Source organism: Phascolarctos cinereus, unplaced genomic scaffold, assembly GCF_003287225.1.
Source record: "Phascolarctos cinereus isolate Bilbo 61053 unplaced genomic scaffold, phaCin_HiC Scaffold_9;HRSCAF=440, whole genome shotgun sequence".
Classification (NCBI taxonomy): Eukaryota; Metazoa; Chordata; class Mammalia; order Diprotodontia; family Phascolarctidae; genus Phascolarctos; species Phascolarctos cinereus.
Genome location: NW_027556402.1, coordinates 42,317,407 through 42,340,514, shown reverse-complemented (window position 1 = coordinate 42,340,514; position 23,108 = coordinate 42,317,407). Strand labels below are relative to the sequence as shown.

At 37.1% G+C, this 23,108-nt stretch overlaps 1 protein-coding gene across 1 annotated transcript in view; it reads left to right on the top strand.

The window, feature by feature from the left end:
- The window catches only part of CENPE (centromere protein E), an 89,459-nt gene that overhangs the window by 45,177 nt on the left and 21,174 nt on the right, over window positions 1-23,108 (top strand). Inside the window, 18 exon segments of the mRNA XM_078148996.1 lie at window positions 3,537-3,695; window positions 5,991-6,281; window positions 7,895-8,053; window positions 8,191-8,481; window positions 8,581-8,739; window positions 8,874-9,164; window positions 9,299-9,433; window positions 10,288-10,578; window positions 10,713-10,871; window positions 13,254-13,544; window positions 13,680-13,814; window positions 13,979-14,269; window positions 14,387-14,545; window positions 16,645-16,765; window positions 16,768-16,934; window positions 18,914-19,018; window positions 21,197-21,427; window positions 22,711-22,911. Coding sequence (XP_078005122.1) covers window positions 3,537-3,695; window positions 5,991-6,281; window positions 7,895-8,053; window positions 8,191-8,481; window positions 8,581-8,739; window positions 8,874-9,164; window positions 9,299-9,433; window positions 10,288-10,578; window positions 10,713-10,871; window positions 13,254-13,544; window positions 13,680-13,814; window positions 13,979-14,269; window positions 14,387-14,545; window positions 16,645-16,765; window positions 16,768-16,934; window positions 18,914-19,018; window positions 21,197-21,427; window positions 22,711-22,911 — 3,636 coding nt within the window.

Below are 23,108 nucleotides of genomic sequence, written 5' to 3'. Positions count from 1 at the left end.
TAGCCACTGAGCCAGCAACTGCCTCTTGGAGGGGATATGTCAATCATATAATCTGCAGAATAAAAGACTGACTGACAAGAATAAGCTTTCATTTTATCTTTTCCAATAACCTCTGTCACATAACCCAAGCTATATATGCGCATACAACTCGCAAAATTCAGCCAATGTTGATTATCGCTTGCTATTAAAAAAGTCACTGTGCTAGGTGGTGGGATTTTTTACAGATACAAAGGAAGAAACAATTTATTAATTCAAGAACCTTCCGTTCTACTATGAGAATATGGTGTCTACGTGGACAAGTCAACCTATGGTCCTGTCATCAGGGAAAGTGAACGATTTGGGAATCTAGAAGGCTTCACAAAGGGCAGCACCTGAGCTAGACTCTTCAAGATAAAGATTGTAAAGAACCTACTTACTAGAGAGTGTATCATGAGGCTTGATTTGTAAAATGAGATGCCAAGATCTAGGAATAGCAAGTAGGGTAATTTGTCTGGATTATATGTAAAAGGAAGTAGCAGGAAATAATGCTGAAGTGTATGTTGGAACCAAAGTTAGGGGTGCTTTAAATATCTAGATGAGTTTGTATTTTATCCTACAATAGACCCTAACTGAAGATATTTAGTAGGGTGATCATGTAGTCAGATGTGCAACCTTAGAACAATCATCTTTAAGCAGAGAGTGTTTTAGAGAAGATAGTGAAGGGAGGTAGTTTTACCAGTAGTCCAGAGAAATGGTGATGAGGGCCTGAACAAGGATAGTGTCCATGGAAGAAGAACTCAAGAACAAGAAAGAAATGTGAAGAAGGAAATTTGGAGCCATTTGGAGTAGTAAATAAGAAGGAGATTGGAGTATAGGCAAGGAAAACTTGGTTGGATTAGAGGAGAGAGTTGAGCTGAAGGGGAAGAGAACTTGAGTTAAAGGAGTTCAGTGGAGATGGAGGACCACTGAAGAAGAAGAAGAAGAAGAAGAAGTGGTAAGGAAAGACAAAGGGAATTGAGTGTTTCTATTCAGGGGCAAACAAAATGAGAAGAGTGGTGGTTCTAGAATTGAAGCCCCCCACAAATATTTGCCATGGCAGTTATCCAGAGAAGCAGGACACATGAATGCCTATAAAGAATGACAAAAGATTGAGAGTCTTGCTTCGAGACAGAGTAGAGCACCAGGAATTCTTTGAGAATTTCAGAGAGTACAAGATGCTTCTCTAATTCACTAAATAATTTTGATGAATTTTGAAGTGCAAACTGGTCTCCTTCTTTGGAAAAGAAGCCAAAAGGGCTTAAAGAATGAACCTTTACTTCTCAGATTATCAGGAAAAATGGAATGTTCCTTTTTTGAAAATTATAAAAGTTCTCTTCTCTTTAAAAAAAACCCTTTTTTTTTAATGGAAGCAAAGGAGAGCAAGCCTCTGAAAAAACAAAGAAGATTCCTGACTTGTGTCAGGGCATGAAAGGCTAGAAGAATGTGGCCTTTGGTTTGCATTTCTCTAATCAATAGTGATTTAGAGCATTTTTTCATATGACTATAGATGGCTTTAATTTCTCCATCTGAGAACTGCCTGTTCATATCCTTGACCATTTATCAGTTGGGGAATGACTTGTATTCTTATAAATTTGACTCAGTTCTCTATATATTTTAGAAATGATGGGGGCAGCTAGGTGGCGAAGTGGATAGAGTATCAGGCCCTAAAGTCGGTAGGAATACCGACTCAGGAGTACCTGAGTTCAGATTGGGCTCAGACCAAACACTTGACACTTACTAGCTGTGTGACCCTGGGAAAGTCACTTAACCCCAATTGCAAAAAAAAAAAATTGAGGCCTGTGGGGCAGCTAGGTGGTGAAGTGGATAGAGCACCAGCCCTGGAGTCAGGAGAACCTGAGTTCAAATTTGGCCTCAGACACATAATACTCACTAGCTGTGTGACTCTGGGCAAGTCACTTAAACCCAACTGCCTCACCAAAACAAAAAAGAAAGAAAGAAATGAGGCCCTTATCAGAGACACTGGTTGTAAAAATTCTTTCCCAGTTTTCTGCTTCCCTCCTAATCTTGGTTGCATTGGCTTTGTTTGTGCAAAAACTTTTCAATTTAATGTAATCAAAATTATCCATTTTGCATTTCATAATGTTCTCTATCTCCTGTTTGGTCATGAATTCTTCTATTCTCCGTAAATCTCATAGGTAAACTATTCCTTGCTCTCCCAGTTGGCTTATAGTATCAGCCTTTGTATCTAAATCATGAACCCATTTTGACTTTATTTTGGTATATGGTATGAGATTTTGGTCTATGCCTAGTTTCTGATATACTCTTTTAAAGCTATCTATAGTCATGAAAAAATGCTCTAACTCACTATTGATCAGAGAAATGCAAATCAAAACAATTCTGAGGTTCCACATCACACCTATCAGATGGCCAACACGACAAAACAGGAAAATAATAAATGTTGGAGAAGATGTGGGAAAATTAGAACACTAATGCATTGTTGGTGGAATTGTGAAATGATCTAACCATTTTGGAGAGCAATTTGTAACTATGCCCAAAGGGCTATAAAAATGTGCATACCCTTTGACCTAGCAATAGCACTTCTAGGACTATATCCCAAAGAGATCATAAAAATGGAAAAAGGACCTACATGCACAAAAATATTTATAGCAGCTCTTTTTGTGGTGACCAAGAATTAGAAATTTAGGGAATGCCCATCAATTGAGGAATGGCTGAACAAGTTGTGGTATATGAATGTAATGAAATACTGTTGTGCTAGAAGAAATGATGAGCAAGCAGACTTCAGAAAAACCTAGAAAGACTTGTATGGACTGATGCTGAGTGAAGTGAGCAGAACCAGGAGAACATTGTACCCAGTAACAGCCACAATGTGCAATGACTTACTTTGATAGACTTAGCCCTTGTCAGCAACGACCAACGACATCTCCAAAAGTCTCATGATAGAAAATGCTATCCATGTCCAAAGAAAGAAGTGTGGAGTTTGAATACAGATCGAAGCATACTATATGCTATTTTTTTCTTCTGTTTTGTTTTGTTTCCTCTTTCTGGTGGTTCCTCCTATTGCTTCTAATTCTTCCTTACAACATCACTAATGTGAATATGTGTTTAATAGGAATGTATATGTATAGCCTGTCAGATTGCACACTGTCTTGTCAAGGGAGAAAAATTTAAAACTCAAAAGCTTATGGAAATAATTGTTGATAAATCAAAATAAATTAATTTTTTAAAAAAAAAGTGACATAGGGAGTGGCCACTTCCGGGAGGGGGGGGGAAGCTTATCAAATGATTGGTGATAATTCAGAATAAATTAATTAATTAAAAAAAAAAGAATGTGGCCAAGGAAAAAGAGAAGCGTGAGAACCAAAAAACACTCTCCCTAGCCTTCCTGGTAAATTATTTGAGTCATCATGTGTTGTAGGTTGTCCCATTTTTTTTTTATAGGTAAAGTAACAGGAAATGTTGATTCTGGGTCTGTTTTCTCAATACTGAATTTACATTGCTTTGTTAATTCTATTATTTCATTTTTGGTTTTTGTCTAGACTATTGAAAATCAAGAGGAATTAAGAAATATTGGAGCAGCACTTAAACAACAACGAGAGGCAGTCATCAAAGAAAGGAGGAAAGCTGCAGAGAAAGAAGGAGAATGTTTGCTGACTCAGGAGAGATTGGCAGACACGGAGGAGAAACTCAATGAAAAGGTGAATTTATAAAAAACAATTTTTTTCAATTAATGAAAATCCACCTTTTCTCCCTTCTACCTCCCCCACTTGAAAAGAGAAAAACAAAACCTTTAAACAAATAAGAATGGTCAAGCAAAACAATTTCCTGCTTTGGCTACATCCAAAAAAAGAGTCTCATGAAGCTGCATCCTGAATCCATCACCTCTCTGTCAGGAGCTAGTCAATATGACTAATCATTAGTCATTTGGAATCATGATTGGTCAGTGTTGATCTGAGTTCTTAAGTCTTTCATGGCTGTCTTTACAGTAGTAGTATATAAATGGTTCTCCTGGTTCTACTCACTTCACTGTACGTCAGTTCATACAAATCTTCCTAGATTTCTCTGAATCATCCCTGTAATCATTTTTTAAAATCTTTTAAATCATTTTGAACTTAAATATAAAAAGACAAAAAATGAGAACATTTCCGTATACACAGCATAACATAAAAAAGGATTCAATATAAAGCCATGAATCTCCATTTCACACTGTTTATTTTATTTTTTTTGTAAACTAGGTAATAAATACTGCCAAAGCTACCCTCCTTTCCTTGTAAGCAGTCTTTTGTTTTCTGCTGTGTGCTTTTTTTCCCTCCCTCCCTAACCCACCCCACAGAAAGCTCCCACTAGATACAAATATGTATATGTATGCAAAACCATACTATACATACTTCTGTTCATCAGTTCTTTTTCCAGAAGTGGCTAGCATCTTCCTTCATACATCTATTGTAGTTGATTTGAGTATTTGTAATACTCAAAATGACTTAGTTGTTCAAAATTCTTAGAACTATATTGTTGTTACTGTGTGCGGTGTTCTTTTGCTTCTGCTCATTTTACTCTTCATTATTTCTTGCAAGTCTTTCCATGTGTTTCTAAAATTAAACAACTCATCATTTCTTGTAACATAGTAGGTATTCCATCGCAGTCATATACAACTTGTTTAGCCATTCCCTAATTGAAGGATTTCCCCTCAATTTCCAGTTCTTTGCCACTACAAAGAGAGCTATTAATAAATATTTTAGAACATCTAACTTCTTTTCCTTTTTCCCTATCATGTTTGGAAATAGACCTAGTAGTGGTATTGCTGAGTCAAAAGGTGTAGGTGGTTTAATAACTCTTTGGACGTAATTCCAGATTGCCCTCCAAAATGGGTGGATCAGTTCACAGTTCCACCAACAGTGAATGTGTCCCAATTTTTCCACATCCCTCCAACATTTGTTGCTTTCCCCTTCCATCATTTTAGCCAATCTGATAGGTGTAAAATAGTATCTCAAAGTTGTTTTCAAAGAAATTTCCATTTCTCTACTCATGGAGTGATTGTCTTCTTGGCGTATTTGTGAATTGGATTTAAGTGAGGCAGAGCAGCTGTACAAAGTCATCAGCCGCATTCTGTCTTCCAGAGTTGTCAGTCCAGTGACAAAAGTCAAGACGAGAGGTGATTGATAGAGAGGTAGAGTTCAAGTAAGATTTCATTTTGCCTCTGGTATTTAATAAGTCCCCAAGGACCTAGCTATGCATTTAGTTTCTGTTACTTTGTCATATTATAGATTATATCTGTGTGTTTATATATGTCTATAAACATACATGCAGAGAGAGAGAAGGGAAGAGATTAATTACAATGGATATAAGCTAGTTTGTTAGTGAGCATTAAAATAAATGAGGACCTCCTCTTATCAACCCTGCGTTCTATTAAAGGAGACAGCATTTTAAAAACAACATATGCATTCACGTGTGTGCGCACACACACACATACACACACACAGAAAGATTTCATCTACATACATAAAGGATAAGTTCTGTTGGTGGGGGTGGGGATGGAGGTATGAGCTCTTTTCATTGTCTTCTGAATAATCACCAAATCCTATTTATTCAGCCCTTGCTAATCTAGACACAGCAGCGTGAAACAGTCTGTTCCTTCGCCTATTGAAAGCTTACTGTTTCAAATAGCTATTTGAAGCACTTTTTTGAAGAGATAGGCATAGCATCATATAAACCTAAAGCCTTTAATCCAACCTTAGTGTCCAAGAATAAGAAATTAGTGATGTTTTTCCTTTTTTTCTGTATCTTTCTTTTTCTCTCTTGTATTCACTCTCACTTTTACTTTTCCTGATCATTCAGAAACAATCCCAGTGACTGCTGCTCTCTTTAATTGAGTTTACTCCTTGCTGGTTTTACTTAAAACCCATGAGTTTTGTAATTGCCTTAATTTTGAAAACATTCTCTTTCAGAAAATAAAAGTAAAATAAGAATCTTAATGAATACATGTCTGTTTTAAGATCCAAGAACTTCAAGAAAAAGAGGAGCAAATATTAAATGTTAGAAAAGAAGTCATTGAGGCTCAGGAGAAGATGAAGGAGATGGAGCAATTAAAGGACCAATTAAAATCCACAAATTCCACGCTGGAAAGGGTAGAAATGGAGAACCTGGAGCTGGCTCAAAAACTCCAAGTGAGTCTGGAAGAAACAACATCAGTAACCAAAGAAATAAATGAATTGAAGAAGACACAGGTAGCTCTCCAATTAGAGAAAGACCAACTGGAAGAAAATATCAGAGAAGTTGTAACTAAGGTAAGTATCACATTTTCCTCCACTTGGTAAATTTGTTTTGTTTTTAATGTATTTTGACTTTACAGCCCTTAAAACAGTGCCTCCCAGTGCTTAGCAGAATGCCTTGTGCATAGTAGACACTTAATAAATGTTTGTTTGATTACATCACATCACTGTGATTTCTAGGAAAGAAAAGAAAGCCTTTTTCCAAGTCCTTTTCCAAATTGAAACTTCCTTTATAAGAAATAATAACAGTACACACACACACACACACACACACACACACCCCTGTATATGTGTGTGTACATATATATAGTATGTAAATATATATATATATATATATATATATGTATGTATGTGTATGTTTATGTATAAACATTCTCTTTTAACATTTTCCTGCTTCTCTACCCTGAGCAAGAAGGTGAGTTATGTTTAACTGTGTATTCTCTGAGACTTTCAAAATTTTCCATTTTTTAAGAGCTCAAATTCCTTTTAGCAACCTTTTCATTTTCATTGTTATGGTTATTCCATATACTCAAACTAAAAGAATATATGTTTATTTCATTCTTCAACAGTTCACCAAAATCTTGCCATATTTCTCTGAACTTCACTTCTTAAAGCACAATAATAGTAAATTATTGCCAAAGAAAAAAAGTAATGTCATTCCCCATTTAATGGCTGTTGTCCACTTATTTCCAGTTCTCTACTACTAATATTTTGGCATATTTTGGACCTTTTTTTTTTCTGTCTTTGACTGCCTTGGAATATTAAGGCCACTAGAGGATCACTAGGTCAGAAGGCATTCAGAGTTTAATGATTTCTTATATTGTTCAAAGTCAACATTCAGAATGGTTGGAACAATTCACGGTTCCACCAAAATATGTTTGTATGCTACTTTTCTCATGACCCTTCTAACATTTCTACTTTTTTATGAGACTCACATCATTAATTTTTAATTAAATTAACCACCTCTCTGTTCATTCCCAGAGCATGCCAATAAAACCATCCTTCCAAACAAATTAATTGAGCTACCAATATAAATCAAAATATAGGTCATGTCTATCAATATATGTCTCATTCTGCATTTATAGTCCATAGCCTCTCTACTTAGAGGAGGAAACTATACCAACCGTCCAACAATCCATCAAAATCATGATTAGTTATAGCATTGATCAGAGTTCTGACATTTCATTGTTTTTCTTTTGCATTAATGTTGTCACTATATAATTTGTACTCCTGGTTCTGTTCCTTTAACTCCACATAATTTCCTACTATATCTCCCAAATTTTCCTGAATTCTTCATAGTTCTCATTTCTCATAGCACAAACATATAATATTACTTTCATATACCACACTTTGTACAGCCATTACCCAATCAGTGAGTACCTACTTTGTTTCCAGGTCTTCACTACAAAAAATATAGTGTATGTAGTTTTCTCTATGTGGATCTATTCCATTCAGAGCATATGCTAATGAGTAATATCATTGGATCAAAGAGTATATAATTCCCTGGCATTTCTAGTATCATACTGAGTTGTTTTCCAGAATGAAAAACTAGTCTTTTAGGAAAGAGACAGTGATGTTCATATACTTTTACTGTGAACATTTTCTTGGGATTTCCTTTAACAATAAAGGGTCTAGAAACACAAGAAGAACTAAAAATTGCTCAGATGCATCTCAAGGAACACCAAGAAACAATTGATAAATTGAAAGAATGCATTTCAGAGCAAGCAGCTCAAGGATTGAATGATCAAGAAGATTTAGAGAAAACAAATGCTGAACTGCAGGAAAAGGTAGGTTTGGTTTTTGGGAGGCTGAGTGACTGACTGGGTTTGGAGTATACTGCATTCATCCTGCTGGGACACATCACAAGCTTTTTCCTAAATGACTCTGTAAACAAATTTAACATTTTTTTTTCTTTACTCAAAAGATTCAAGAACTTCAGGCAAAACAAGACCAAATTTTAAATGTCAGAGAGGAAGTCAATGAAGCTCAAGAAAAAATGAAGGAAATGGAATCAATAAAAGAGCAATTAAAGTCCAAAGAGTCTGCCCTGAAGAGGGTAGAGATGGAAAACCTGGAGCTGGCTCAGAAACTCCAGGCAAGTGTAGAAGAAACAACATCTGTAACTGAGGAGAGAGATGAGTTGACAAAGACACTGCTGGCTGTTCAAGAGGAGAGCCATCAACTGAAAGAAAACATTAGAGAACTTGAAGCTAAGGTAAATATCACTGTCTAATAAGTATGGCTTATAAGAATGAAGACCTGTGGGCTGGATCTTATTCTAAATATGTATTTGGATCTTCCCCTAATACCAAAGGGTCTGGACACACAAGAAGAGCTGAAAATTGCTCAGATAAGTCTGAAGGAGCACCAAGAGATGATTGATAAACTAAAAGAATGTGTTTCAGAGAAGACAGCTCAAGTGTCAGAGGCTCAGGAAGCTTTAGAGAAAACTAATATTGAATTGCAGAAAAGGGTAGGTTTCTTTTTTTTGTGACTGGATAACCAATGAAGCTGTGAAGATCATGTCTTAATCTTTCTGAGTGGCACAGTGGGCTTTCAGAACATATTTGTTTATGCTAAATTCTTTTATTTTATTTTTGAAATAAGATTCAAGAGCTTCAGGGGCAAAAAGAGCAAGTTTTTAATGTCAGAGAAGAAATCACTGAGGCTCAGGAAAAAGTGAATGAGGTGGAACAGTTGAAGGAGCAATTGAAATTCAAAGATTCTACCCTGGAGAGGATAGAGATGGAAAACCTGGAGCTGGCTCAGAAACTCCAGGCCAGTCTAGAAGAAACAACATCTGTAACTGAGGAGAGAGATGAATTGGCAAAGACACAAGAGGCTCTTCACATAGAGAGGGACCAGCTGAAAGAAACCATAAGGGACCTCATAGCCAAGGTAAGCATCAGCTTGTCCCCTATCTAATAGCTGGTTTTATGAGAGACTAGTATTCCAAAAAGAGACAGAAGTGTGTATGCAATCTTACTATAAATATTTTCCATGGATTTTCCCTTCCTCCCCACTCCCAAAAGGATCTGGAAACACAAGAAAAACTAAAAGTTGCTCAGATAGATCTGAAGGAACACCAAGACATAATGTATAAATTGAAAGAATGCATTTCAGAGAAAGAAGCTATAGAGAAAACTAGTGCTGAACTGCAAGAAAAGGTGAGCTGGGGTTTTGGGGGTTTTTGCATTGCTGAATAACTGACTGAGTTCTGAATTTATTGCATTGACCTTGTTAGGAAGCATCGTGGACTTTACCTAAATAACTATTTATTTTTTATTTGTTTATTTTGATTTATCAACAATCACTTCCATAAGGTTTTGAGTTTAAAATTTTTCTTTCCCTTCCTCCCCACCACCCTCCCAAAGATGGCGCACAACCTGATATAGGCTATACGTTCCTATTAAAGCATATTTTCACATTAGTGATGTTGTAAGTAAGAATTACAACCAATAGGAAGAACCACCAGAAAGATGAAACAAAACTCAACAGAAGAAAAAAATAACAAATAGTATGCTTTGGTCTGCATTCAAACTCCATAGTTTTCTCTTTGGACGTGGATAGCCCTTTCCATCACAAGGCCATTGGAGAAGTCTTAGATCCTTGTATTGCTGGGAAGGGTTAAGTTTATCAATATTAGTCATCGCACAACATGGCTGTTATTGTATATAATGTTCTCTTGGTTCTGCTCGCTTCACCCAGCATCAGACCATACACATCTTTCCAGGTTTTTCTGAAGTCTGCCTGCTCATCATTTCTTATAGCACAATAGTATTCCATTACATTCACACACCACAACTTGTTCAGCCATTCCCCAGTTAATGGGCATCCTCTCAATTTCTAATTCTTTGCCACCACAAAAAGAGCTACTATAAATATTTTTGTACATGTGGCTCCTTTTCCCATTTGTAGGATCCCTGGGATATAGCCCTAGAAGTGCTATTGCTGGGTCCTAAATAACTATTTCACTGTCTCCTAAATTAAATGTATTTAACATTTTTCCATTTCTCACAAGATTCAAGAACTTGAGGCAAAACAAGAGCAATTTTTTAATGTTAGAGAGGAAGTCAGTGAAGCTCAAGAAAAAATGAAGGAAATGGAGCATTTGAAGGAACAATTGAAGTCCAAAGATTCTACCCTGGAGAGGATAGAGATGGAAAACCTGGAGCTGGCTCAGAAACTCCAGGCCAGTCTAGAAGAAACAACATCTGTAACTAAGGAGAGAGATGAGTTGGCAAAGACACAAGAGGCTCTTCACATAGAGAGGGACCAGCTGAAAGAAACCATAAGGGACCTCATAGCTAAGGTAAGCATCACCTTGTCCCCTATCTAATAACTGGTTTTATGAGAGACTAGTATTCCAAAAAAGAGACAGTAGTATCTGTACAATCTTACTATAAATATTTTTCTTGAATCTTTCCTTCCTCCCCACCCAAAAAGGATCTGGAAATACAAGAAAAACTAAAAGTTGCTCAGATGCATCTGAAGGAGCACCAAGAGATAATTGATAAACTAAAAGAATGTATTTCAGAGAAGGCAGCACAAGTGTCAGAGGCTCAGGAAGCTTTCAAGAAAATTAATGCTGAACTGCAGAAAAGGGTAGGTTTCTTTTTTCTTTCTTTTTTTTGTATTACAAATTTATTTTCTTTTCAATTCACAGAACAAAACAAGCATTTCCATAACACAGTACGTTAAAAAAGATGATTTCACTTGAAACTGAAAATCTACCCTATACAACTTGCTGTTCCCTACAAATATACAACAAATTTGTCTTGTAAATTTCTTTTTTTTCCCTTCGCTTCTCCCACCCCACCCTAGAGATGTCTACCATTAGACAGATATAGGTATATAATGTAAAATCATTCTATACATACTTCTGTTTATCGGTTCTTTCTCTGGATGCAGATAGCATCTTTCGTCATATCTCCTTTATTTTTAATTTGTGTATTTATAATAGTCAAAATGACTTAGGCGCTCAAAGTTATTCTTAAAACATATTGCTGTTACTGTATACAATGTTCTCTTGGTTCAGCTCTCTTCATCATTTTGTGCAAGTCTTTCCATACCTTTCATTAAAGCACAGTAGTATTCAATCACAACCATACACCACGACTTGTTCAGCCATTACCCAATTGACAGGTATCCTTGCAATGTCTAGTTCTTTGCCACCACAAAGATAGCTGCTATAAACATCCTATTGACATTCAAAATTATAATTACTATTTGCGAATTTCCCTCCATGTTATTCTTACTATTTTCTTTCTCAGACTCTTTTTACCCTATCCGTTACCTTATCTTCTCCCCCTACCCTTCGAGCCTTCACTTCACCCACCCTTCCAAGAGTCTTCCCGCCTTCCTAATCCCTTCTCCCCAAACCCCTGGACAGAATTTAGAAAATAATAGAAAAAGGATTGTAAAAAGACCTAGGGCAATATTACCCACAACTTGAGATTAAAACTTGATTACAATAAGCAGCTAAAAATAAAATAAAAATTAATAAGCAAAGGAAAAAGAACCTGACCACAGATAACTAGTTTGGTGTAAAAGAAGTTCTGGGTTCATATTCAAAGGAAGATAGTGAAGTTAAAAAGCGTCACTCCTGCCCCAAAGAGTGACATCAAATGGTCACAAGTCCAAATAAAGTTCTTGGACGAACGTAAAAAGGAATTCAAATGAGGTTGAGGAAAAATTAAGGGAAAAAATGAAAGCAATCCAAGAAAATTATGAAAAGAACGTTAACCAATTGGAAAAAGAGGTCCAAAATCTTAAGGAAGAAAATAACTCCTTGAAAACTAGAATTGGGAAAGAGGAATTGAATGGCATTATAAGACACCATAACATAATAAAACTAGAAATAAATAGAAGAGAATCTGAAACATGTTATTAGAAAAACAACTGATCTGGAGAACATATTGAGGAGAGATAATATAAGAATTGTCAGAGTACCTACAAGTTATGACCAAAAAAGGAATCTGGACACAATATTGCAAGAAATTATTAAGGAAGCCCTGAAGTTCTAGAACAAGACGGTAAAGTAGAAGTAGAAAACAATTTACTGTTCACCACCTGCAGGAGATCCCCGGAGGAAAACTTAACAGGAATGTCGTAGCCGAGTTTAAAAATTCCCAGGTTAAGGAGAAAATATTGCAAGCAACAAGAAAAAAAACAACATAAATACTGCACAAATAGAGTCAGAATTTCACAAACCTAGCAGTTTCTACTCTAAAAGATTATCGTTCTTGGAACATCATATTTCAAAGAGCAAAAGATCTGGGGTTGCATCCAAGAATAGCTTACCCAGCAAAGTTGAGTATAATCCTGAATGGAAAAAAAATGAACATTTGACAGACTGAAAGACTTTCAGGTATTTATAACTGAAAGACCAGAACTCAATGGAAAATTCATTGTAAAAGATACAGGAGAAATATTGTTATTTCTTGAAGAGGATCATGGCATCAGGAAGGTGATGTCATGACTTGCAAGTGAATTGGATTTAAGTGAGGGAGGGCTGTGCAAAGTCACCAGCCTCACTTTCTCCTTTGGAGAACATTAAAGACTAATTGTAAGGCACTCATTAAGATCAGATTGTTTACTTATTATATGTATATGAAAATGTTATCAATATTCTTACAACTGTAATCATTACTGAGGTAGTTTGAAAGAAAGTTTGGAGCTAAGTTGTGTATGCTGGGGTAATTCTGAAAAACATAATTGGGTTGGAAAAGGTAAGAGGGAACAATTAAATAATTAATAAAAAGGGGGCATGAAAGGAAGACCTAATATGGAAGAAACAGGTGGGGATAGAGGGCATCTGGAAGGGTGTAAAAACCTTCTGAACATGTAGACAAGATGAGAAACCTGGCTGGGTAACATATGAAGTTGTGAATACCATGTCTTAATCTTTTTGAGTGGCCCAGTGGGCCTTTTAGAATATAACTGCTTATACTAAATTCATACATTTTTTTAAAAATTTGAAACAAGATTCAAGAGCTTCAGGAGCAAAAGGAGCAAGTTTGTAATATCAGAAAAGAAGTCACTGAGGCCCAGGTAAAAGTGAATGAGGTGGAACAGTTGAAGGAGCAATTAAAGTCAAAAGATTCTACCCTGGAGAAGATAGAGATGGAAAACCTGGAGCTGGCTCAGAAACTCCAGGCCAGTCTAGAAGAAACAAAATCTGTAACTAAGGAGAGAGATGAATTGACAAAGACACAAGAGGCTCTTCACATAGAGAGGGACCAGCTGAAAGAAACCATAAGGGACCTCATAGCTAAGGTAAGCATCACCTTGTCCCCTATCTAATAACTGGTTTTATGAGAGACTAGTATTCCAAAAAAGAGACAGAAGTGTGTATAGAGTCTTACTATAAATATTTTTCATGGGTCTTCCCTTCCTCCCCACTCCCAAAAGGATCTGGAAACACAAGAAAAACTAAAAGTTGCTCAGATGGATCTGAAGGAACACCAAGACACAATGGATAAATTGAAAGAATGCATTTCAGAGAAAGAAGCTATAGAGAAAACTAGTGCTGAACTGCAAGAAAAGGTGAGCTGGGGTTTTGGGGGTTTTTTGCAGTGCTGAATAACTGACTAATTGAGTTCTGAATTTATTCCATTGACCTTGTTAGGAAACATGGTGGGCTTTACCTAAATAACTATTTCACTGTCTCCTAAATTAAATGTATTTAACATTTTTCCATTTCTCACAAGATTCAAGAACTTGAGGCAAAACAAGAGCAATTTTTTAATGTTAGAGAGGAAGTCAGTGAAGCTCAAGAAAAAATGAAGGAAATGGAGCATTTGAAGGAACAATTGAAGTCCAAAGATTCTACCCTGGAGAGGATAGAGATGGAAAACCTGGAGCTGGCTCAGAAACTCCAGGCCAGTCTAGAAGAAACAACATCTGTAACTGAGGAGAGAGATGAATTGGCAAAGACACAAGAGGCTCTTCACATAGAGAGGGACCAGCTGAAAGAAACCATAAGGGACCTCATAGCCAAGGTAAGCATCACAATCTACTACATATGTTTTTATGACAACCAACTTTTAGAAAGGACGAAGAAATGTTAGGATAATAGTATTATAAATGTAATCTTGGATCTTCCTTTAATACTGAAGGACCAAGAAACACAAGAAGAACTAAAATTTGCTGAGATGTGTCTGAAGGAGCACCAAGAGACGATTCATAAACTCAAAGAATGCATTTCAGAGAAGACAACTCAAGTGTCAAAGAGTCAAGAAGCTTTAGAGAAAACCAATGCAGGACTGCAGGAAAAGGTAGGTTTGGGTTTTTTGAGCTGGATAAGTGTCTGACAGGATTCTATGTATACTGCTTTAATATTATTGGAAAACATAGTAGACCTTGCTAAAGTAAGCTTCATGATAGCCTTCCTCATACCACTTGACACACTAGACCAACTATTTAATGTATTTTGTAGTTATTTAGTATGGACTTCATTTCAATTATGGCCTTTGGGGATTTTCTTATTTCTCTATAGAAAGGCTGGTAATTTTTTATGGTTTTACTTTGTAAAATGCTATTTTGTTTAAGCTGTTGTCTTAAGCTGTTGTCTTATGTAGTTTCTTTATTGATTCCCTAGAATTCTCTAAGTAAATTAACAAATGAGTCCTGCATCCTTACCTGGAAAGCTCTACCTGGATATCTTATAGGTATCTGAAACTCAGCATATTTAGAAACATATCTCCTTGCCCCCCTAAACTCATTCCTCCTCTGTTTTGTCTCCCTCCACTCCTTCTCCTCCAAAATAATGATGCCAGCCTCAGCAGATATACTTTATTTCCCAGCTTCACAACCTTGGAGTCATTTTCAACTCTTCCTTCCTCACCCTCCCACCTTCCACATCGAATATATGTAGATATATTCTTTAGAATATATCTAGAAGTCTTGACATTCTTCCTCTGTAGCACTTCTCATATCTGTTACCTTCTCTATCCTCTTACTGTAACTATTGCTATAGCTTTCTAATTGGTCTCCCTGTTTCTCCTTCCCCAGTCCATCCTCCTCAGAGCTTCCAAATTACTATCCCTAAAGCACAGGTCTGGCCATACCTTAATCAGTAATCTTCATTTTTTCCAAAGTTATTTCATGTTACTCCCCTCACTTACTCTGCATTATAGCCAGCCTGGCTTATCTGCTTTCCCAGAATTCACCAATCCATCTCTTGCCAATGTACAAATTGTCCCCAGTACTATATAGAGTGCCTGCCTTCCTTTGAGTCCTCAACTTACTTTGACGTACAGCTATGCATGACTTCCTGTGAACAAGTTTTCCTGATACCCCCTACTTTTTCATATTCTCTTCAAATTATCTTGTATTTATCTTTGCACCTGTCATAGCTCCATAGTAAAAGTGTAAACTTTTTTTATCTGAGCAAGATTTCATTTCTTTAATTAAATTAAAAATTTTCATGAATAAAAATCAATTTTCTTTCCATCTTACCATCCCTCACACAGTGGGAGAAAAAAAAAGAAAAAACAATCCTGGTAACAGTTATTCACAGCTAAGTCAAAACAAATTCTGGATTGGCTGTGCCCCAGACATATAGAAATGTAAACTCTTTGAGGGCAGGGACTGTCATCTTTGTATCCTCTACACCTGGCCCCTGACTTAAACCTAGAAAGTGCCTAACAAATGCTGGTTGTATTGAATCAGATTGAACTAAGAAGGAAGATGCCTTGAGTAAGACACCTGAGCTCAGTATTCTTTGTGTGCAGACTTGAAAAAAATAGTTATAAATCCATATGGAATAGTTGTGGAATTTATTGGTAATTTGATTGCTGAAGCCCTAAAACTGTATAGTAATTAAGGTAGTAATCATTTTTACTGATTGACACAGAATGATAATTTTGAGTCTTTTTGCCTCTTCTGCATCTTCCCTGGTCTTCCCTGGTTAGGATTTTTTCCCCCTACCCATCATTTTGAAAGCTGTAACCTTTTTTTTCCTCCTGATTTTTTTGAGGATTACATGAGATAATTTGGTTACTTCACATTGTTTCCTTTTAGTGAACTTTCCAGTTATTGTTATTGTCGTTATAGATATTCTTCTTTTCTACTTACTTTGTTCTGTGTGAGTTCATATGGCTCTTCCCCATATGTCTCTGAATTTCTCATATTCGCTATAATTCAGTATGACTTTTTATATTTAGATGCAAATGATTACTGTTAAATTGAAAGGGGATCTGTCAGAAAAGGAAGCTCACATCTTCAGTATTCAAGGAGATCCAGAGAAAACAAATGACGAATTAGATAAGGCTTACTGTAGACTAGGTTTCTGTGGGCTACCTTATAGAAGTGCTAGGAAAATTATCCCACCTTTACTTGTCATTTACCTTTTTTTTTTAATCTATGTCTCAAGATCCTAAAGCTTCAAGAAACAGAAGAGGTGCTTCTTAGTGTGAGAAAAGAGGTGAATGAGACAAAACTACAAAGGCAGTCATTGAGTCAGATGGCGGAGCAGTTGAAGCACATGACTCACACTTGTCCATAGTAGAGACAGAGAAACTGGACTTGACTCAGAAACTTGATTCAAGCCTTAGTAAATTGAACACTGTCATCAAGGAAAGAGATGCCCTGAAGGAGACAGAGAAGGCTCTGCAGATGGAAGTAAACCATTTGAAAGAAAGCCTAAAGAAGAGCGGAACCCTGGTGAGAATTGTTTTGCCCTGTTGATTAACTGCTGTTGGCTGAACACAGATGAGGGGTTGTTCCAGCTGTAGAAGGGAGCCACGAATGATGACTTTCAGAAAGGAGCTGAGGGTGGGGAGACCGTGCAGTGTTCCATTCACTTACCTCATTTGATCCTCACAACCTTGTTAGATAGCCCAGGATACTCTTACCTCTTTTTTCAAATGAAAAAACTGATGCTCTTATTAATAAGCTGTTGGGCCTGGAGCTAAAATCCAGGCTTCTCACTATAAGTCCAATGTACCTCTTGTGACTGGGCCTTTAATAATCAAATTGATCAGTTAATTAGCATTTATTAAGTGCCTGCTTTGGTTAGGAAGTACTATCTAATTATGTTATGCTGTTCAGATCCTTCTTCTTGTACTATGTATGAACCCTCAAGTCACTCTCCCTCCTTCTGGAATGAGTTCAGTACCTTCGGTACCTCAAAGGTATTATAGTTCTCTCTAGCCCCACACCTGCCATCTTTCAGGGTGAATTCCGTATTCATCTTGATGATTCTTCTAGCATCCTGATCTGCCTGTTAATCAGCATCCTCACGTCCCATGTCCTTCATCTCCACTCTCTGAACTACCCATAGAAGGTGGTCTTTCTTGGGTACTACCATTGCTCTGAACTATGCTAGGTCTTAAGGGCTGAACTCGGACATTCAGAGTCCCTTCTGAGTACACGGTCTTCTGTCTGGCTACCTCTCCTATTGCCTTCATTCTTTTTAGCTTGTTCTTTGCCCTGAATAAAACCTCCAGTTCCTCAATCTCTCCCTACCCTCAGTCTTACTCTTGAAGAAAATGAAATGTGAGTTTCCACTTCCCTGTCTTTAGGGTCTTAGTTCTATGATGGTCAGACCTTTTAACCAGGCCCTGTAGCTAACATCACTTGAGCCCTCACTACTGCTTCACAGTCCTCATAAGTGATCTTATTGAGCTCCCTCCATAAGAAACTGTCTCCTAACTTCATCTCACGTCTCTGTTCCAAACAGTTAAATCTTCTTCTGCTTTCCTGGGAAGACTGAAAGCATATGTCTTGAACTTCTTCTCTGCAAAAATACATCAGTGTAGACACTCCTCCAATGGGACAGATCACAGTCCATGCCTTCCCATCCTATCTGATTCTTGGACATATCTTCTCATACATCCTCTAGAGAGAATATACCCATCCATGTGGAAATATCTGGAATATTTCACACAGCAACACCATTGATCTTCCTAATCTACAAGTCTGATCATATCAGTCAACAAATGGTTTCCTGCTTACTGACTTGGGATAAAATGCAAGTGCCTTATTCTGGATTTTTAAGATGTTGCACAATTAGACTACAGCTTACTTTTCAAGACTTGATTCCTACCATTCCCATTTACACACTATACATTCAAAGCGAGCTGGAGTACTAGCTATTTTCTAATTTCCTTCTCTTCCCTCTCTTCCTCCTCTTCCCTCCCTCCTCTTCTCTCTTTAAATACATCTCTTCCTTCCGTCTGCTCAGATCAAATGCTACCCACTTCCTGCAGAAAGCCTTTCCTGATCTCTCCATACTGAAATTGTTGTATCTATCCCTTATGTATCTCATCCATAAAATGAGATATTTGTAGTGTGCTTTGCCCAGTGCCTGACAGGTAATTATTTATAGCCTGTCTACAACTATACCAAGAAATATTTATAACCATAAAATCATGCAACTTAGCTACATGCAAATGCATGGATTTCTACTAACTATTTCTCAAGAGCTTCAGCTATTGACAGAGATTGGGAATAACTGGGAACAATCTGGTTTAATGTTTTTTTCCTATTTTGTGTAACTCCAAAACAAGCTACAGTGTCTGTGTTCTAAAAGATGATAGTTTACAGGGGCCACAATGGATTCAGTTACTGGGAGGACTTATTCAAATATTGATGAATACACGAATAGATTTTGGAATTCATTCCTGAAATTTCCCCCACAGGACCAACAGAAGCCAGAAGAGCTGGTAAACATTGAAGCAAACCCAAGAGAGGGCACCAGACACCATCCTATTGAAAATCTTAAAGAAAAGTATTCAAAGATAAACGTACGTGCTTACAACTGAAACTGATGAGTCAGTATTTTCCTCCTGAGTGAATGTAATTTCTTCTGAAGGAGCAGCTACAGAAACTTAAAATGTGATGTAAGACAGTGGTATCAAATTCAAATAGAAATGGATCCCTGTTGCCACACAGTGTCTTAGAAAACCACAAATTAACCTCACCTATGTTGTGTTGTTTTTGTGTAGTGGTTTTTCAGTGGGGTCCAACTCACCCCATTTTTAGGTTTTCTTGGCAAAGATAGTAGAGTAGTTTGTCATTTTCTTCTCCAGCTCATTGTACAGATGAGGAACTGAGGCAAACAGGGTTAAGTGACTTTCCCAGGGTCACACAGCTAGTAAGTGACTGAGGCTGAATTTGAACTCAGAAAGATGAATCTTCCTGAGTCCTGGCCTGGCACTCTATCCAGTGTGCCACTTAGCTGCCCTTTTCTGTGTTGTATTGTATTTTTATTTATTTTATTAAACATTTTCCAGTTATTTTCATCTGATTTAGGCTTTAGGAGGCTGCAAGTTTGACACCTGTGGTCTAAGAGGTATCCATATATGTTAATGAATGATGTCATTTAGCTTTAAGCTATTTTGGGGGAAATGAAAGTGAAGAAAGCTGTTTCACTACAACTTATTAGTCACTCAGTGCTATCCTTTAGCAAACCATCCTTTGGTATAGTTTAGTGATTAGTATGAAATGTTTAAATCTATGTTTTTTTTATTTATTACTTTTAGTCTATGAGTGTATAGACATAAACATGGACCATTGTAAGCACCTGAATTGTAAACCAAAATGAAATATGATGACATTTATGATTTAGTAAGGCACAGCCTTTACTTTTTTGAGGATCCTTGGAGAGATTATCTAAGTAGGATTTTTAATTTTAGAAAACCCTAGACTGTTGAGATCCTGGAGAAATTTGGCAAATTTTTTTTTTTTAGGGTACAGTCAATTTTTTTTTTCCACTGAGTGTTCCCTCGCAAGTCAGTTCCATTGGTACAGTTTTGAAAACTTGCTTTATTGATTACTTGACTGGTGCTTTTTGTTTTCTTGTATTCTGTGTATAAATATTGATGCATTCTGTGTCACTGAGCCCTGTAGAAGTACTGAAATCAGACTTAATGTGAGAAAAATGGAATCACTAGACTGCCACTGTCCAGTAGAAATGTTCATATTGTTCTTTGACATTTAAACCAACCTAGATTGCTTGCTTATAGGAACTGGGCTAAGCTGTTTTGTATATTTGCCTTACACCTTTGAGGTGTAAAACAACATAGCCCCAAGACCCAATACTCCAGATGACTGCAGTATAGAGGACAGTGAAACCATCTATGCCTTGTACATCTACATCTGCAGTCCGACTTTGTGTTTGTTCTCCTTCATTTTTAAGTATCCCCAGCACACTCTTGGCTCTCTTTGAGCCAACTCAAACTGGGTTCATTACTCTGAGTTAGGCCAGGTGTCCTCCATCTTCTGTTGTATCAGCATTCATTTCACTTTCTTACCCTTCCTTTCCCTGCTGACAGTCCCCCCTATTCCCCAAACTGCCGTGAGATACTTACACAATCTTTGCTGAAAAGACCCACTTTAGTAATTTCCTAATTTAGCAGTTTAGTTTACTAATCTAGTAAACTCGTGTTACATAGGTTACATAATAATGTCATTGCTAAGTTTTTGGCAATGTTTATAGTTGGCTTAAAAAAAGTTAGGATATCCTAAACTACATGTATCTACACATCTATTCTGAAAGTATTTATTTACCCAAATAAAATCCTCTGCCTTATTAGATCTGTCTTAGTAAAAGAAAAGATGCTTGCACTATTTCATTAGTCTTACATCTGCTACCAGCGAGATACTTGGTCCAATAACCAAGTCAGAAGACAAAGTACCTTAGGAAACAGAAGGACAAGTTATTAATTTAATTTTTTTTCTGTGCTGGAGATATATTAACCAGTTTTAAAATTTTGGCCATCAGAGATACCTATTAAGTTTGTATTTAATTGCACCTAACTGATGTTTTCTTTTCCAAAATTTTGTTTGTTGATTCAACACAGGAATGGTTTTTAATAACTTTTCTCCTGCAGAAAAGAATTAAACTAGTGTTTATAAAGCTCTTCAAGGTACTTGATTGAAATAAACTCATGTCTTAACTAAATGATTCTAATTTTCTTTAGGAACTTCTGAAGAAATACACTATGATAGAAAATCGTTGTGGGTTCTTGAACAGGCTTTCTCTTGACTTGAAAAGGTCATTTGAAAGCCAAAATCAACTCCAGGTCAAAGTTCAAGCATGCCTTTCTCATACTCCTCAGGAAACTAAAGCTGTTGGAAAACTTCTAGCTAGTAACAGAAGGTGTAATAATGATCTCCACTCGAGTAGCACGTGCATCCTGAAAAAACTGGAGGTATATGTGACTTCTATGTGCCTCTTTTTTCATGATTTTCTGACATCACTCTCATTTCTCTTCCCAATTTTTCTACTATCTTTTCTTTTTCTTTTTTTAAGATTTTTTTTCCTCTCTTTTTTCTTGCCTGATTTTCAAAATCTTTTTTATCTCTTCCATGGCCTGAAACCAATTCATGTTTTTCTTAGAGGCTTTGGATATAGGAGCTTTGACTTTATTGTCTTCTCTTGAGTATGTGTTTTGATCTTCTTTGTCACCATAGTAACTCTGTGGTCAGAATTTTTATGTTGTTTGCTCATTTTTCCTGTCTATTTCTTGATTTTTAACTCTGTTAAAGTGGGCCTCTTCCTGGGTGGAGGGCACACTGTCCCAAGCATCAGGGGTTTTGTGCAGCGATTTCCAGAGATATTTCCAGGGACCTCTAAGTTTTCACTTCTTCCAAGGTGGTATGATCTAAGGAGACGTGTGTTACTACTCTCCTTGTCTGTGCTCTGGTCTGTGAGTGACCACAGGCACTCTTTTCTGCCCCAGAACTAGGAGGCATTCACTCCCTCCACTGTGGCCACAAGCTCTGGTATGCTAGTGCTCCTCCTCACCCTGGGATTGCCACCCAAGACTGTGATCCAAGTATCAGCAAACTAACAGAATTCTGCCCTCGGTTCCAGCACTGGGTCCCTCTGACCCAGTTGTTCAACCTCTTTAATGTCTGTCAGCTGAAAGTTCCAGAAGCAGCCGCTACCACTACTTCTGCTGATTCAATGGCTCCCAAGGCCTGCTCCTGGTTTGCTGGTTCCCAGTCTGCACTGGCATAGCCAGTGTTGGGACTGTGCTTCTCTCTCACCCAGTTGTGACAGACCTTTCCTGCTGACCCAAGTTGTCTTTGGCTAGAAAGTTACTTCACCCCTTCCTTTTGTGGGTTCTGCTTCTCCAGGGATTGTTTTATGCCATTATTTAAAGGTGTTCAGAGGGGTTTTAGGGAATGCTCAGGCCAGCGTCTGCCTTTTCTCTGCCGTCTTATCACTGTCCTCCCATTCAGCTTCTTCCACACAGTCTTCGGCCGCCAAGGCCAGAATAGAGTTACACCAAATCGCACTTTATGTGCCATTTTACTATTTGTGCCTTGGATTTATATCCTTCTGCAGTGGTGGAACTCTTCTAATTAGAAAAAGAATGTTTTCCTTCTACTCTCCTATCTTGTAGGCACCAAGTTCATAAACTGAAGGAACGGATAAGTATCTTTATCTGAAGCAAATTTCCTAATTTGTTTCCTTTTCTTCCTGCAGGGTGTGTTAAAGCGTGTTATAGACATAAGGAGAGAACATCACAACACCATCTACAAAATTGAAATGGACTTAATTGAGGAGGCAGAAAAGCAGAATGATTTGTCTATTAAAATACAGCATCTTCAACAACACTCTGAGATAGGATCCCAGGAATTAAGTGGCTACAAAAAACTGAGTCAAAAGATGGGTCTACATATTGAGGTATGATTTGTTAAAAAGAATTTTTAAAAATGCTTTGTGTATTTATGAAAAATATAAGTGTACTTATTGATATGAACAAAACAAAAGCAAAAGCTTTTTAGAACTATATCCTGTTAAACTCTAGTATTGAGAGCAATAGACTGCTTCATTTCAGAGTTCCCCAAGTACACAGTGACCAGATAGCTCTTTCATGAGGA